The sequence below is a fragment of the Tachysurus vachellii genome, chromosome 19, assembly GCF_030014155.1.
Source record: "Tachysurus vachellii isolate PV-2020 chromosome 19, HZAU_Pvac_v1, whole genome shotgun sequence".
Lineage (NCBI taxonomy): Eukaryota > Metazoa > Chordata > Actinopteri > Siluriformes > Bagridae > Tachysurus > Tachysurus vachellii.
Window position 1 is genome coordinate 17,974,740 of NC_083478.1, and position 17,326 is coordinate 17,992,065.

General features: G+C 38.2%; 2 protein-coding genes and 1 non-coding gene across 7 annotated transcripts; all 3 read right to left on the minus strand.

Moving 5' to 3' along the window:
- Positions 1 to 1,672: 1,672 nt before the first annotated feature.
- Positions 1,673 to 8,363, minus strand: kansl2 (KAT8 regulatory NSL complex subunit 2). Of its 4 annotated transcripts, none has more exons than XM_060894280.1 (10): positions 8,223 to 8,363; positions 7,546 to 7,804; positions 7,146 to 7,321; positions 6,500 to 6,614; positions 6,210 to 6,373; positions 5,099 to 5,247; positions 4,326 to 4,422; positions 3,830 to 4,083; positions 2,915 to 3,094; positions 1,673 to 2,022 (listed from the first exon to the last, which is right to left on the minus strand). In XM_060894280.1, exons 1-10 carry the CDS (start codon positions 8,326 to 8,328, stop codon positions 1,927 to 1,929), a joined length of 1,596 nt encoding a protein of 531 aa, XP_060750263.1. In that variant the 5' UTR covers positions 8,329 to 8,363; the 3' UTR covers positions 1,673 to 1,926. The 4 variants fall into 4 exon arrangements, with proteins under 4 accessions (XP_060750263.1, XP_060750262.1, XP_060750264.1 ...); XM_060894279.1 differs by having other exon boundaries at positions 5,099 to 5,265; XM_060894281.1 differs by having other exon boundaries at positions 2,902 to 3,094; positions 5,099 to 5,265.
- Positions 4,155 to 4,292, minus strand: LOC132862855 (small nucleolar RNA SNORA2/SNORA34 family). The gene has a single exon (XR_009650066.1). It is a non-coding gene; the product is annotated as a small nucleolar RNA SNORA2/SNORA34 family (small nucleolar RNA).
- A 456-nt stretch (positions 8,364 to 8,819) lies between the features above and the next one.
- Positions 8,820 to 17,297, minus strand: mlh3 (mutL homolog 3 (E. coli)). Of its 2 annotated transcripts, XM_060894795.1 has the most exons (13): positions 17,130 to 17,297; positions 13,386 to 15,796; positions 13,205 to 13,303; positions 13,042 to 13,106; positions 12,226 to 12,330; positions 12,040 to 12,118; positions 11,873 to 11,941; positions 11,572 to 11,680; positions 10,708 to 10,867; positions 10,588 to 10,611; positions 9,421 to 9,499; positions 9,193 to 9,341; positions 8,820 to 8,957 (listed from the first exon to the last, which is right to left on the minus strand). In XM_060894795.1, the coding sequence occupies exons 2-13, from the start codon at positions 15,793 to 15,795 to the stop codon at positions 8,886 to 8,888; spliced, it is 3,420 nt and encodes a 1,139-aa protein (XP_060750778.1). In that variant the 5' UTR covers position 15,796; positions 17,130 to 17,297; the 3' UTR covers positions 8,820 to 8,885. The 2 variants fall into 2 exon arrangements, with proteins under 2 accessions (XP_060750778.1, XP_060750779.1); XM_060894796.1 differs by lacking the exon at positions 13,205 to 13,303 and having other exon boundaries at positions 17,130 to 17,296.
- Between the last annotated feature and the right edge of the window lie 29 nt (positions 17,298 to 17,326).

Sequence of the window (17,326 nt, forward strand, 5' to 3'; positions counted from 1 at the left end):
TAGAAGAATGAATTTACAGCTTTACAAACGTTAAAATGATGCAAAAGTCATTAGGAAAAATATATGGCATAAATAAATAAATGGCATGTTTATGTTATATATATATATATATATTACACACACACACACACACACACACACACACACACACACAGGAATACCAGAGATGGATAATAAAAGTGCATATAGGTCACAGGATGTCAAGCAGAGCTTTTAAACGTCCTGAACAAACACAAAGACTGTGGTGAAGAATCAAAACACCTACAGAACAAAAATTAAAGATTTTGGAGAAACCCCAGAAAGGTCCTGAATAATTTAAACAGGATAAAATAAACAGCTGTATGTGAGAGAAGTCCTTAAATAAATACGAAATGAATGAGTTCTCAAAAGTGTGTTTATATATATATATATATATATATATATATATATATATATATATATATATAATTAATATATATATATATATATATATATATATATATATATATATAATTAATATATATATATATATTTTTAATATATATATATATTTATTATATATATATATATAATATATATATATATATAATAAATATATATATATATATATATATATATATATTTATTATCTATATATATATATATATAGAGAGAGAGAGAGACCCAGAGATATAGAGATCCAGATATACGTACTGTATGTGTATATACAGTATATATATGTATAGAAAGAGATATTCATATATATATATATATTAGAGAGAGAATAAAGAGTCCCAAATGAACACATTATAGCAGGGTGTCTTATCTGGAAAAGGCCAGAGTAAGTGCAGGTTTTTTATCCCACATTTGTACGTCAGTAGTAACTTGTGCGTCAGTACTGGTTAAGATGTCAGACTACTGATTGGAAGGTTGTATGTTCAAATGCTATAACTTCAAAGCTGCCACTGTTGTGCCCTTAACTCTCAACTACTCAGATGTCCAGATAAGATAAATGGTTAAGGGTGTCTACCAAATTCCTCTAAACATAAAATGTAAATTCCAAGCAAGCACAAGCCACACCTGATACCTGTTAAATCAGCTGATCTTGACTTTCAGTAAACTATCAGGTGTGGCTTTTACTTAGCTGAAATATTCAGCTCCTTTCTAGATAAGAATCGACAGCCAACACATTAGTGTAATTTGAATGGTATTCAATATTCCAAATAATACATGATACAGGGAATGGCAGGAGGAAAACCAATAATTAAAAGGAATAGTCTACACCAAAAAAAAAAAGGCACACAATAGAAGATAGATCCTCAATAATGTCTTGATCACACTGTACATTGGGTTGGAAATGCCCCGGTTAAATGCATATAGGACAGGAAATATTCAGGGAAAAAAAATCCGTAGACGAGAGATTATGAAAGTGCTTAAAGGACATTTCTATAGTTTGACAATGCATGCATTTTTTTTTTAACTGATTAAGTTGTAAATTTGTACATTTCAGGCCTGACTTCAATTATACCCGCCATATTAAATAGCAGTTCTGGAGTTTCTGCTCCTCTAGTGGTCACTTTCAGTGAAAGTATTTGCATTACGATTATCTCTGAAGTGATCAAATCATGAGTAACTTTTGGCTTCAGGATCAGAATAAAAAAAAACACAGAAACACTCAAATGTTAACACAGAATAATATATCACATACTCAAGATTCCAGACCAGGGCGATACAGTTTGTTTTATTTCCAAAGAAAATATATGTGTGATTCATATTCATGTAATGTATTTTCACTCCTTCCGCGTACGATAAGCATTTGAAACGTACTTCAAAACATTTTCTATATATCGGGTGCGACTCTTCCTCGGCAAAAAGTCGGCTTTGTTAAATATAGCTTCTGATGGGACGCTAGTGCGGAAGGTTCCGAAAAAGTCTACAGACAGCTGAGAAAATCAGTGCACAAGGTGCTCAGGATGTGGCAACTGTTGTTATTGTATAAGGGTCCTTTGATGAATTCTGTGTGGCATCCTCATCTCCCGCTGGTTCAGATAATTCCGACACTGCCTGGGGTTAAAAAAAGAAATAGATCTTAAATAGGTCCTAGATGTCCAAGGTCAAAGCTAGTGTAGTGTTTTCAAAAGCATGTCCTTTGTATGTTCTCTGTACATTTCCAATTAATAAAATTGTGCCTGCGTTAAATGAACAGTTACAAAATGAGTCTGTGACTGGCATCATTTGAATGCCACTGAATTCAAATGTGTAGTCCATTAGAAAGCCTACTTTTTGAATGATTAATTGTAATTGGACTCACCAAAAGGCATTAATTAGGTTTCTATAAAATAGCAAATCTGAAACAATTTATGCTGCAAAAGTCTTAGGGTTTATGTTAAGGTGCTACTTCTACACTAACATCTGCAGTGACATCAATTTCAAATGCTTCAAACATTTTTTGGGTTGTTATTAATATAGTGACATTTTTATTTAGTCTCTAGCGTTAGCACTTTGTATTCTTTAAATCTAATATCAAGAAACAAAAAGTGAGCAAACTACTTCTGATAAGCAACAAGAACAAACTTGTTTAATGGATGATCCGTAACATCAAGTGCAAATTAAAGACAAACAAATGCATGAGGGCTCATTTGTTAATAAAAATAAATCATTGGCACAAAAAAGTACAAGAGAAATAACATGATGTTATTGCAAAACATTGAACTTTGGGTTCATAATCATTATTTTCTTATAACAGCACATCAGGAAAAGTTTATTCCCTTCATATTAAAGAAGGACATAATGCTTTTAGCATTAGATGTTCTTGCTCTACTTTAACTGAAGAGGATTAGGAGCTGCTACAGCCAATATAATGCAAGCAGATACTCTGATGCACCAAACATTTTACGACAATCGGGGGGAAAATCCCCAGATTGAATTACATGAAGTACGTACAATGAACATGTACCTGGTCTGCTACAGACATGTCGTCCGTCTCCGAGAGCTCAGGGTCCTGTTCTGAGGTCAGGATGTCCATAGGAGCTTCAGCAATGGCACGGATAGTCTGGTCTTCCAGAGCCAGGGCGGTATCAAAGAGCAGTGGTGATGGAGGGCACTGCATCTCCTCGTCACCTACCACATCCAGATCCTGCAGAGCAGAGCAGAGCTCACCATCACCTCTCAGCTCACATTAACTAGTGCAGTAATGAGCCCATACAAGATAACATTACATAAAGAAAAATAAATAAAAACAAACCAAAAAGGTAAAACAAAAGGTTATATACTAAAGATCCAATCTGGTCAGGTATAATGTTTCTGTCCAGTTATCTCAAGATCACACTTCTCAGAATTTGCGTGTAGTTTTGCTGAAATCACATCGTGTGTTTTAATACTGATAAATATCTGGGATACTTTCCATGCAGCTTTGGCTGCATTTTTTTGATGTCAAAATGATTTATAGGCTCAGGATTACTAAAAAGGTTAAAAAAAAAAAAAAAACATAAGTGTAATCCCAACAAACTTGTTTTTAAGATAAAGGGACCCACAAAGCCTCCTAAAACTAGGGTAGAAACCTCTACTCAATGTTCACAATGCAAAAATGTTTTACTGATTTTAAAATGCATTAAATATTAATAAGCTAGAGGAACTTGCTGCAGACAAAATGTATTAGAAAGGCAGACTTGGAAAGCATTCTTATTCTTCAAAGTCTACTTGGCTGTTCTTTATGTACTTAAAAAGTCTAATTATAGATTACAGAGTGTACAGTATGAGACACAATACATCATACTTTTTAATAGTACTATTTCAAATTTTCTTAACTGTATTCCTGTCATTTAAACAGACATCCTAGATGACCAACGACGCCAAATGAAGTTAATCGTACATCGCTGAACTCGAGGGGCAGGCTCTCTGTGGGCTGAAGCTCAGCAGCGCTTAGGTACATGTCTGTTGGGGCTAATGATATCTGCTCCGGTGCCAGTATCTCCTGCTCGGGCTGGTACATGGGGGGTGGCAGAGAGAGATGCAGCGGGCATCGTGGCTCCTCCGACTGGCCCATGTGCACCGGCCTGTCACAGGGCACGTCCTTTAGGCCTGGGCACATCTTAAACAGCACCTGGCTACTGTCTTGGTAAATATCTGTTAAAATAGTTAAAGAAAACTAAAAGAGAACAGTAGACAAACACAATGTGAGGAACAATTAATAATTGAAATGTATCTCCTAACTGAACTGATTCTTCCCATTTTTCAAATTCTGGGAAAATCAACAGACCATCTGAAGACTTCAGTTTTGGCCACTGTTTGAAACCAACAGCTACAGCAAGTTGTTGGCCTTGATTCAGGGCACATAGGGGAACTAGTGAACACTCTGAAAAAGATACGTGACACGCAGTGTCTGGTCATTGGCAGACAGGGGTTTGAACACCGTGTCCCCTCCACAAAGGAAATGCATCTCTGGCTTGTGCGTACTGAATTAGCCTGTGGAAACACAAAGCACACGTTTGTAAACAAGTTACCTTTATTATCTTCTTATCATTTTCTCCTAGTAAAAATGCCTGTGAAAGCTTGCAAGTACACAGATTTTAACTGCTGTTTAGAATCTACTACTGGAAATCTATTCTTGTCAGTCAGAGCTCTGAAAGTCAACTGTGTAGTGGGGTTCGGAACCTAATTCAATCCCTCTACACCAGCGGTCTCTCCAATCATATCCACAAAGGGCCGGTGTGGGTGCAGGTTTTCACTCCAACCAAGCAGAAGCCACACCAGAGTCTACTAAAAGCCAAGAACAACTGATTAAACAGGTGGACTCAGGTGTGGCTTCTGCTTGGTTGGAATGAAAACCTGCACCCACAACCGGCCCTTTGTGGATAAGATTGGAGACCGCTGCTCCACACCAATCCAGATATGATTCCAAAAAAGAAATTCTGAAATAGAATCTCTCTCAATATACAAAATGATGCAGAATTTGTATCACCTCTTTGCGGATCACAATATATAGGTTTAACACAGCCAGCAAAACAGTATTGAGAAGAAGAAAAAACCCATTTCACAAACATATGGTTGTTCTGTACAATAGTAATATTGTCATCATGTAGCTCAAACTGTTTTGACTCAAACATACACATAATTCAGGCTAAATCTAGAGGAGATATACCTGTGGAGTTCCTCCCTCAGTAACAGCCTGTCTGCGCTCCCTCAGTTGCCGGTGTAGCAGAGCATCTACTCCATAGCGCCGCCGGTAGCGACGCAACGCCTTCAACTTCCTCAGATTTTCCCTCTCTTTTATGGACATACCCTCAGGTCCTGTTAAAAGACTGCTGCCTGTCTCAGACAGCCAGTTACACTCATTAGACATGAGCTAAAAAGTGGACAAATCATAAACTTATTAGATGGCCCACCAGGCAAGTAAAAGCTCCAGTGTGCTGCTGAGTCTCATGTTTTGGATGCCTGGAAACCTAATTAATGGTTAACAATGTAATGTATGGTAAGCTAGTTAGACAATTACATGCATTATTGTAGTCTAAAGGACTTTTTTTGGACCATGACTGTGGGGAGGTGTGTTCATACAGCCACAAGATCATTATTGAGGTTGCGCACTTATATGCAATGAGCAGTCAATGCTCCAGTTCATCCCAAAAGCGTTCAGTGGTGTTGAAGTCAGGGCTGAGTTCTACCTCTTTAAACTCGGCAAACCGTGTCTTTGAGGAGCTCGCTTTGTGCACAAAGCTCGAGTAAAAAGGAAAATGTAATGTCTTTAAATACTGTAGGATTCTATACAACTGTGTGCTTCAAACTTTGTGACAACCTATTAGGGAAGGCCCGTGTGTGTGGGTGTGAGAGACAGTGATTCGCATACTGTAGACCACACAGCATATTAAGCAAATCTAAGAGTACATCAGGAGAGCTACAATAAGTTTCTTAACCGGTCTTCTTGGCAACTTGGGATTGGTGGTGGACACTTGGCTACCCAGGCTACACTGGTAGCAAGTTATCGGCACATGTCCACTTACATTATCAGTGTATCACAACGTGTGCATAGGCTTCTCAATGGTCATAAAAAAATTAAAAAAAAAAAATAAATCACAACCAAATCCAGAAGTAAGAGAGGCTCTACATGGATAGGAAGATATAACAATATTTTACAACTTCGGTATTATACTGAAACCCACAAACTAGTATAACATACATCAGTACTATTACACTGTTTATACAGCTAACAATTTATACCACTCAAGAAAATGTACGTAAAGAATTACTCCAGTTACCTATCGTTTCATGCTCAATCTTTCGGCTATGTAAATAGCGTCTCTTTTTTTCCTTCAGCAAGTGCTGCAAACGTTTAAACTGGTCTATGTAGAGTGACTGGAGTCTGATGAGCTTTTCACGCGTGATCAGAGCAACTTCTTCGGCAGTGTACACCCCAGCATGCCTACATATTCACATGCACATAACAAAATGAGTGAGCATTAGTTTATATACAAGCAAAGCCTGTATACATTTTCTTATACTCTCTTAATATAAGTAACAAATACTAGAGAATGACAAATTTTCTCACTTCAGTGGGTCTTCATGGTCGCTGTCTATGCTGTCAGCTTCACTGTCAGGATCTCCTCTCCATGTCTGATCAAGCACCACTGGATCCTGCTCATCTTCACTCCAGCTGTCTTCATCTATAAAACAAAGTTCAGGGTGAATTTATAACCTCTACATTCTCAGATTTAAATCCTGAAACTCAAACTTTATGTTATTGTAGTAGTTCTATTCACACATTAACTGTACACAGATACTCCTGAATTATCTAACTTGATTGCAAACTGCAGCACACATATACGAAGGAGTACAATGGAGAAAAACTTCTACAACATAACAGAAGCATCTCTTAGCTGTAGACTCATTTACATTAAATGCTTAAGGGCTGTTGCATGTTTAAAACATACAGCCAGTAATGCAAAACTACAACCATTACCCTATAACAAAAAAGACTTGGTATAAGATACACTTAGGAGGAAATATATTACCAGAGCACTAGTAAAAAATTAAATATGGTTACATAAACAGCGTGTGAACACTCTGGTATCTGTGTAAATTAAACCTGTAGTCATTCTGCAGAATGTTTAAACTGCATCACAATGCATGCCAAAATGGTAGATATTTGGCTGAAAAATGGTAAATGGTATAAAGTAATCTGGAAAACTGCCTGCCTAGAATGCGGTTTGCTTCAACACGGCCATCTTGGCCAAGAGCTCCAATCTCTGTCCTGTTGTAGCCGCTGAGCTGAGACAGCAGGATCTCCGGGGACGGTGCAGGGGAAGCCTTTCGCATCTGTGCCTGCAGAGCCAAAGCATTCCTGTGTGCATGCTCAGCACAAATCGCAGCTCTAAAATAAGGAGGGAGGAAAACAACAAAGATATATAACGTGACGATAACTAAATGCGAAAGGGGGACACATGTAATTGCACTGCCAACAAAACAGCATCTACAACAGAGGGCACAACAATCAGTCTGTATTAAAATGAAGCAAATGTTAGTATGATCACGTGTCCTGTGCAGCTCCATCATAATGACTACAGACGTTCAATTTCAGTTGTTAAACATATTTACCCGTCCTTCTTATCAGGTTTTGGTGCAGCATTGGGGCATCGTTTGCCGTTCTTACTGGAGACATAGCTGCACTGTTTGTATGGTGCGTTTTTATCTTCGAGGATGTGCTTGATGCAAAAGTCCCAGCCTTCTATGCGAGGCTGAGTGCACGCTCTGTGCGTGAACGCGCACGTCTGGGGCTCGAGGGCGCGCGCGGCCTGCGATGCTCGGCCCCGGCTGGACGGCAGCACGTGTATCCGAATCCGGTTCATCCGGGTTACTTTAAGAGAAAACAAAAAAAAAACAGAGCCATAAAGATGCTGCTCCATTTTAGTTCCACGCGCGGAACAAAACGCGCCCACAACATAGGATATTAACGCTAACTTGTATGTACAAGCATAGCATAGCAGTCACTTTGTACACAGTTCAGTCACAATAAAATGCATGAATATTTCCCAATAATATATAGATATATAGTTCTTTCTTTTTTTTCCATGATGGATTCCGGAACGAGAACCGAATCGCGCCGATTTTCCGCAGAACGTCACAGACACGTCCGCCATGTTTGAACGGCTACTGAGAGGTTAGCAAGTGAGCTACCGCTAAGCAAAAAGCTCAAAATACGATACAGCATTTATAAAGTAAGTTATCGTTGTTATTATACCGAATTAAAAGTCTTAAACACTTTAAAAACTCACCGATATTTAACACAACAGTCGCTGACTTCCAAGCTCCGTTACCGACGACAGCAAAACCACCAATTGAACATCTGCTTGCTAAGCTAACTGCGCTACTGTCTCTCATTAAGCCCCGCCCAGTCTCCTCATTAGTCCCGCCTACTTTCAACCAGGGTTGGTTCACCAACCTTTCCCTCGGATGTGTGATTGGACAAAAGACATTGCATGTTCTTTCTGGATTGTCTGATGCATACATCAGTCTTACACAATAGGAAAATAATCGTTATAATAAAATAATAATTCCTAAAAGCAAAGTGTTGTTTTTTTTACGTTAGATTTTATAATAAAAACTAGCTTTTTTTATGTAACACTATGTGGTAAATTAGTTTCCAAAAATCTATATAAATATAAATAAAATTATAAATATAAATAAATTATAAAATGTATAAAATTTTATAAAAAATTATTATATATATATATATATATATATATATATATATATATATATATATATATATATATATATATATTCAGATTCACTAGGTATGTAAATTTTGTTCACATATATATGCATCTCAGACAACAAAAATAATGAAACACTCAAATTCATATTTAAATAAATAATTTATTTTAAAATTCTAAAACGTATGTGGTATTCTCTGTGAAATTTCATATTTTTCTAAATTAATTCTTTCCATAAAGTTGCCATGCCTTGTACATTCTTCTCAATTTCCTGAGATTTGGTTTGGGGCGGTCCTGTGGATGGATAACAAAAGATAAGAGAACAAAGAATGAGTAATAAATCATCCTTATAAAACATCAAGTATGTATTGCATACAACAGATAATTTACGATATGAAATATTAATTTCACTGGATTATAACATGTTGATTAACTAGTACTACTACTACTAATAATAATAATAATAAGAAGAAGAAGAAGAAGATGATCAGCACTAAGAAACATGATGTATCTAAGGCATGAGAAACACCTGTCCATCCTCTAAGTGGAGAAGATCAGCTAGAGGAAGAATGGAGGGTCGACCATGAGCACACTGGAAGGGCAGCTGACAAGATGAGAGTGACGCCACCAGACTGCAGCACTCCTCTTTACTCAGGACATCATTAAACTTAATTGCTCCTGTTGTGATGACACAAAGGTGTAGGGTCTCTCTTGTTATTGATACACATTACTATTGAGTTGCATTCATGTTACTGACCATGACAAGCCTGCGAAGCAAGGACATTGTGGACTGATAAAGGCAAAGTGCTTTTTACTCTTCCGGTTGATCTCAGTGCCTGAAAAACAGAGACACAAAGTTAAAAGAAATATTTACTTCTTATTCTGGACATCCTTCAGGAAAATGGGATAATAAAATTGTAATAACATTTCACATAATTATTCATAGTTTACACTTAAAATACTGGATCAGCAACTAATCTGTCCTTTAAGGCAAAAGCTTTTTATCTTATAATACACCATATTGCCAAAAGTATGTGGACACCTGATCGTCATACCCATATGTGCTTTTTTTTAACATCCCATTTCAGATTCCCAGATATTGCTGTCACAATAATTTCCGCTCTTCTGGAAAAGCTTACTGGTTGTTGAAATCGTGTCTGTAGGGATTTGTGATCATTCAGTTAGAAGAGCATTAATGAGATCAGGCACTGATGTTGTGAGAATAGGTTCAGGGTGCAGTAAGTGTTCCAGTTCATCCCACAGTGTTCAGAGAGGTTAAGTCCGAGTCAGGGCTCTGTGCAGGACCTTTGCAGACCACGTTTTCATGGTGGAAATTTTGTGCACGGGTGCATCATCATGCTGGAACAGGTTTGGGCTTGATATTTCCATTGGAGGGAAATTGTACTGCTCTAGCATACAAAGAAACTCTACAATTTTGAGCTATACATTTTTTGGCAACGTTTGGGGAAGAACCACATCTGGGTGTGATGGTCAGGAATCCACATAATTACTGCATCAAGATACACTTAGTGATTATGCTTGAGAATCTAAAGAATATTTAATTTACAAATAATGATCTTTAATAGTCATTTTTTAAACATTCTCCAGTCTCCTGAAATTCTATATATGTAAACTCTCTTTATCCTCAATCACCTTGGAAAGTCAGGCAGCAGACAGAAAGATGACATAAGCATAAACTATCATTAAACACTGGGTCATGATAAAAATGTTTTTGAACTTACTTTCATGAAAATGCAGTGTTAAAAATGTTTATGCTTGAAATATCACTCACATGTTACTCAATGTATGTATTGGTGCTCAGTTTCATCTAGGGTGCCATTATTTCTTGAGTTAATCGTAATCCAAATCTTTAATTACAGACAGAAAGTAGGCGAGTAGCCTTTTGGCCAAACCTCAGACTTACCTCAATGTGCTCTCGTATGTATTCCTAAACAGATACGTGAGAAGAAGGAAAAAACTCTTATTGAAGCTTTTTAATTATCTTTAAAGAGAACACAAAGCTTTCTATGAGCATGACTCCGACCTCTGCGATAGACTTGATGACGCTACGCCTCCCACGCCGCTTTTCTGTGTTCTCTTTCTCTACGAAGCATGTGGGGAGTCGCTCCACGAGCACGCATGGCTTATCCGTCTGAGGGAAGCTGATTTCTAGAGCCAGGTCTCTTAGGGAAAGCTGATACAGCCTGCAGAATGAACATGTACACGCTTCATATACACTCTGGATAATTCACTTTGTAATTCATAGTGCTTTGATTTCAAATGTATCTAATGTTATACCTAATGGAAAAAAATATCCACTGTTAATGCCTCGGATATAGAATCTTTATCATGATCATGTGACCTTCAATGGCAAAGATTTATTGCGTAATGAGATTTTTTTTATTGACATGTTGGTCTATTTTCACTTTGATGAACCGTTTTCTACACTACATCCCACTACAGAACTGACGGACTGATTTATCCCTCAGTTCATCTCAACCTAAAGAGATTAATGCAACAGCACCTTAGTCTATGATATCTAGCCCAGCAGAACTGAGTATAGCGGTATTGCCTGGTGGGACACTGAGAAGAGTTCTTGCATCAATGTCACTACTCAGATGTTGCATTTCTCATTAACGTCGGAAATGATAAGAAAGAAAAGTAGTTCCAAGTTCTTTTTTTTTTTTTTATAAGAAAAACCTGATTATCACTTTTGAATTGTTTTCTCTTATTAAATGGCATTAATGACGATTTCGTGCTAGAAATGACATTGTCCTGTTGTAGCGTCACAGTGGCAGAGACAGGAAATAACAAAAAAAACAACAACACAGCCATTACCAACACACTGTATTAGAAACAGAATTACTAAAACACATCATAAATATATCCTTTCGTTTCTACAACTGACCTCAGCAGTCGTATCTCATCCTCAGTCACGTGGATCTCCAGTGGAGGACTTACGCTCGATCCGCACAGTCTCTTTTTTCCCGGTGTGTCTGGGTCGTCCTCGTGAGACTCTGCATCAACACCCCACGCAAACACAAACACGCACATCTGCATTTCTTACGAGGTATGTAAAAACTGGAATGTTTTAAATCCCCCCCTGACACTACAGCTGCATCCATCATTCAGGCACCTCAAGTGTTTTTTTTCTTTCCATTGGGAATGAAAGAAGGCCAGAGCAGTTTACTTAACGTTGTTGGCTTTACCTGTCACGAGCCCCTCCAAGCGAACTCTTTCGTGAGCTGCATGTTGATCAACTAGTACAAGAAGGTTTCCTGAAAAAGCAAAAAAAATAAACAACAACAACAACTAAGGTTAAGGTTATAAAAGTCATTAAAAAAAAAAAAAAAAAAAATATATATATATAACATACCGTCATCTTTACTAGGCTCTGTTGTATCTGCAGTATTAATGAGACAGGCGAGAAATTTCTTGTCTACTTGATGAATAACCTAAGGCAAAAAAATATATTTATTTGGCACGAGGAGGCAATTCTGCCTGTAAAGAAGTCAGTTTCACCAGAATGTTGCTTTAGAAGGGTCACAAAAGTCCTGCTTACCTTCATTGAGTGGATCATTTCCTTTGTGAAGCGATAGGGGAAGAGAATGTTGTGGATTTTCACGGCAAAGCCTTCGGCTTGGCCGCTTGTCACGTCCAAGGCAACCTTTAAAAGAGCGAAGCACTGATATAACTGTTTTACCAGAACAGAGTGCAACTTCTGACTGTTTTCCTATTAGTGCCTCTATATGTAACTTACACCTTACATCATAAGCAATGGCACATGCAACTAACCTGGACTTCACACCAGACACATTATAACCATCTGTTCAGTTTTTTTTTAAGCTGATGACACGTTACTAGTAATTTGCACTTTATATGTAGAGCTTATAGGATGTCGGCGCTTGTGGTTTGCACATTTATTTTAAGCTCAAATGAGAAACAGTAGTAACTATAACTATATAACTTTTATAACATTTTATAAAAGGTTGTACATGACTAGATGTGTGTGCGTGTCAAACAGGAAACTAATCACAAGTAAAAGATGGAAAAAAAAATCTTTGCAAGTGAAAATATCTTAAATCTAGTTAGAAATAGGTTTGATCATCTTAGATTTGTGATCTTATGATAGGAAATCTGAGATCAGTTTGAATGGAGTCGAGGTGGTTTCACTTGCTCAGTAAATCAGGCAATGATTGCAGTATAAATCTGTGAGCAGGGGACTGAAGAAACGTATGACCACAAGCACCATGTGACTGGTCAGAGGAATCACTCCAGCCGATCCAGGATTAATGCCGCAAAAAAAAAAAAAAAAAAAAAAACATCGAAAGACTTTCTAGAAAAAAGTACAGCATTGAATAGGTCAGTACTTTCTTACCTGAGGTGGTCGAACAAACACAGGGTTATTCCACTCAGAGTACAGAGTCGACAGGGAACCAGGACCTTCAACATGATTTGTGAGAAACAAAAAATCCCACTATCAATGGAAAGCACACAGTGTTTTTGTTTTTACGCCTACTCTGACCTCTGACATGCATTACCTCCATTTTCTATTGTGCTACAGACTCTCTCTGCTCTAGGTTTGGGGAGAAAGGGCAATACAAGGTCTGTTTGGAAAGGGTAGCATCTGTACTCAAATCCTATAAACAGAAAAACATGACAAATATGACATTTTACTCTGTTAAGGAAAGACTTGAACTAAAGAGTAGTGGTGCTTCTTACCTGTCTTTGAAACAACACTGACCGCCATGTTGGTGAGGTTTGTAGAACACGGGACTTGAGTCTCCTTCAGTGATGGATCCGCATATTTACTGAGTCCTGTGACTGGATTGATGTACACCATCTTTCCTAATGAATCATCGTAATGTGTCAGCCAGTCGCTTGATCCAGGCGTCACCTCATCACTCTCCTGGCCCCGGCTTTCATTTGCAGCCTGTTCTTCGTTTCCTGTTTTTGAGGGCAGTAGGTCATGTTGTGATGCCGGGTCAAGTATTTGACCTTGGGGGTTCTGGGGTTTAGGGGAAGTTGTATTTTTAGTGAGCTCGGAGTCTTCAGTGGTGGTGGATGCAGAAGTGCTTGTTGACATTTCCTGTCCTTTGGGAGCAGTGAATGTGGGTTCATCCGATTGGTCATCCTCATACGGTTCAGTCGTTATGGAGTTCTCAGCTATAATGCTGGGATGTGAAAAAATGTCGTTATTCAATTGAACTGACAGAGAATTGGGTCTAGAGTCCGAATCTTGTGTTCCATGGTTAGTTTCATCGGTTTGAGTATATATTTTATCTTCGCATTCTACTTTCCGAAAGAGCTTGGTCGCCAACGATATTCTGTTCCTCTTGTCTGCTGAGGAACATTGCGACTTCTTAAATACAGAATTCTCTCTGGGCAAAAAGCGATCAACTCTATCTTCTACATGCATACTTTCAGAACAGACTAAATTATTGCTTGCATTCAAAGCACAACCGCCCAAAGAGTCTGTTCGACATAAAACATCCGGGATTTGTGTGTTCGTTGTTTGGGGTTTCAGTTCAACCTCCTTTCCAAACAACCTCTTGAATTTGTCAAGAGAACCAGTTTCAAAAGACAGTGTTAATTTGCGATGCGGAGTGACCTTGGCGATCTTTGGCTCGTAGTCACAGCTGTATGCCGTGTGATTCTGAGCACTGAGTAATGTCAGCTTTCTCTTCGGTGCATGGCTCAGGCTTGGTTCAGTGAAACACCTCAAACTGTCATGTGCCACTTTATGGTCAATGGCAGCAATCCTGAAATCTTTGCTTTTAACACAGAATGGTGAGATACTGTCATCCATCGCAGTGCATTGTGTGTCTGGACAATTTTCAAGCATGTCCTGTAAAGGCTTTTCAACTGCATCATTTTTCACATCTTTTTCAGGGTCTGAATCTGAATACGTTTTAGAATCTGATTGCTCTGGCTCAGGTTCAGACATCTCTTCATCTTGCCGCCTGTCTTTTATTTCATCAACTGCTAACTTTCCTGCATCTTCAATATTTACGTTCCATCCAGAAGTGCTTTCCTTGTTTGTAACGTTTTGGACGTCACTCATAGAACACTCTGATACTAAGTTCTCCTTTGTAAGAAATGCTTTTATGCCTTCTTCGATGCCCAAGAGCACGCTATCCCAGTTTCTGAATTCTATAAGGGTCTTCGCAGGCTCCAGACATACATCATACTCTAAATATGGACACTTGATATTAATGATATAAACTCCATGTAAATCAGCACTGCTTTTTTGTTTAGGGCTTGAAACAACAGTGGGGACATTTGGATTGCTGTTTTGGACATTACTCAGTCTCCTAAGAAGGCAGTTCAGTAGTTTGTGAAGACGTGTTTTTAAAAGAAGTCGTCCATTTACGAAGAGGAACTGCAGGCTTTTATTGTAGTGTCCTTCTCGGCCAACGTGCCCCGTAATTTCAAACTGTCCAAAAGAGTAATTCAGTTCGCCAAGCTTTTGGGCTCTATTCAGACCATGGATCTGAACAAATCTGTAGTAAGTATTCCTGGCTTTTGGAAGCTGTATAAGAAGTGTGCCAGAACCGTCTCTTTTCACAGTAAATGACACAGACGGATGCATCAGCGATATTGCCTCCACACGCTGACGGACACGTTCAACCTCCAGCACAGAGTCCATCCTTTTTCTCCTGACTGGCATGTTGTGAAAGAAGTTACAAATCAGCACCGTCGTCCCGGCTGACGGGCGAGTAGTCTGAGCCTCAAAAACATCCGACCCCTTACCTTCGTAAAACCTTTTAACAAACGTTTTCACGGACATCTTGGTCCGAGAGGTGATTTCGACCATGGCTGACATGGTGGCCATGCTCGCAATCGCTTCTCCTCTGAACCCATAAAAGCAAAGATTTTCCAAATCCTCAATGGACTTGCATTTACTTGTTGAATATCTGATCCCAACCCTTTCCATGTTGTCTCGGTCCATGCCTGAGCCATTGTCTAGAACCTGAATTTTGCAGGCCTCTATGTCGATCTGCACAGCCACACACGTTGCTCCGGCATCTATGCTGTTCAGCAGAAGCTCCTCGACACATTGCTGTAATGAGAAAATAGCAACTCCAGAGCGCAGCTGTGATTGAACTTCTTTCGAAAGACTTTTGATCATTCTGAAACACATAAAAATAGACCTCTTTCAACTAACATAAAGGTAAAGTTATGACTTGAAAAAATGTGAGGCTACGACGTAAATACCAGTATTATATTCCCAGTAACGTGTCAGGAATTAAGTAGTGAGGTCAGTGGGGAGTTTATACATAAAATAAAATAAAATAAAATAAAAGCTTGTTTATACATAAAGGTCCTTTACAGCAGACACCAAGATCATCTTAAGGTATTCATTCATTCATTCATCTTCTACCGCTTATCCGAACTACCTCGGGTCACGGGGAGCCTGTGCCTATCTCAGGCGTCATTGGGCATCAAGGCAGGATACACCCTGGATGGAGTGCCAACCCATCACAGGGCACACACACACTCTCATTCACTCACGCAATCACACACTAGGGACCATCTTAAGGTATATTCAATTCAAATCAATTCAAATGTATTTGTATAGCTGTTTTTACAATTGACATTGTCTCAAAACAGCTTTACAGAACATAAACATAGAACAAAAGGTTATTACAAAGAATAATATAAAGATTAATAGAATACAAAATTCAAGATTAATATTAGATATATTTAAATGTGTATGTATTTATCCCCAATGAGCAAGTCTGAGGTGACTCAGGTGTCTGTGTTGAGGAAAAACTCCCTTAAATGGTGAAGGAAGGAACCTTGAAAGGAACCAGACTCAAAGGGGAACCTCATCCTCATCTGGGTCACACTGGAGGGTGTGATTATCAATATACAGTCTGACAAATGTATTGATGTATATCATTTTCCACATGGCTGTCAGAGACAGATTAAAAGCAAAAAGTTGTATACAGTATATTTTACTTAGTTGTGGGGTTAGTATTTATAGCCTTAATGAGATTAAATAAATAACCTTTGCATTTCGTGTTGTTAAGGTTGAACATTGCTCCACACTAACACGGTGCTGTTGTGTACTACAGTAAAAACATTACAACTTCCTAAGCAAAATCTGTATGCTTGTTTTAAGTAAGTAGTGAGGTCTGTAGGGAGTTTATACATAAAATAAAATGAAATAAACCTCGTTTATACATAAATGTCCTTTGCACTAGACACAAAGATCATCTTTAAGGTATATTATTTCCCACATGGCTGTCAGAGACATATTAAAAGCTGTTATATACATTTCTCCACACTAACACTGTGCTGTTGTGTACTAAAAACATTACAACTTGTTAAGCAAAAACTGTATGCTTGTTTTTTTTGTTTTGTTTTGTTTTTACTCTAAAAGACGACAAATAATAACAAAAATAACAAATAAAACAAAACAACCGAAGACACGTTTGGTTTTGTTTTGTTTTTGTTTACCTCAGGTGTCAATAACAGTTAGCTCTCATTTGTCATGCCGTGTTTAAGAAAAGGCATTTAAAACAAATTCGACACGATGAAGATGAAGAACAAAAAGAATGAGGACATCTTATCTCTTGTGCTGTTGTATTTCTCCTCAATCACAACGTTTTGTTTTTTTTTGGAGCTCTACCGGAAGTAGTGTCGTCTCTTCCTGT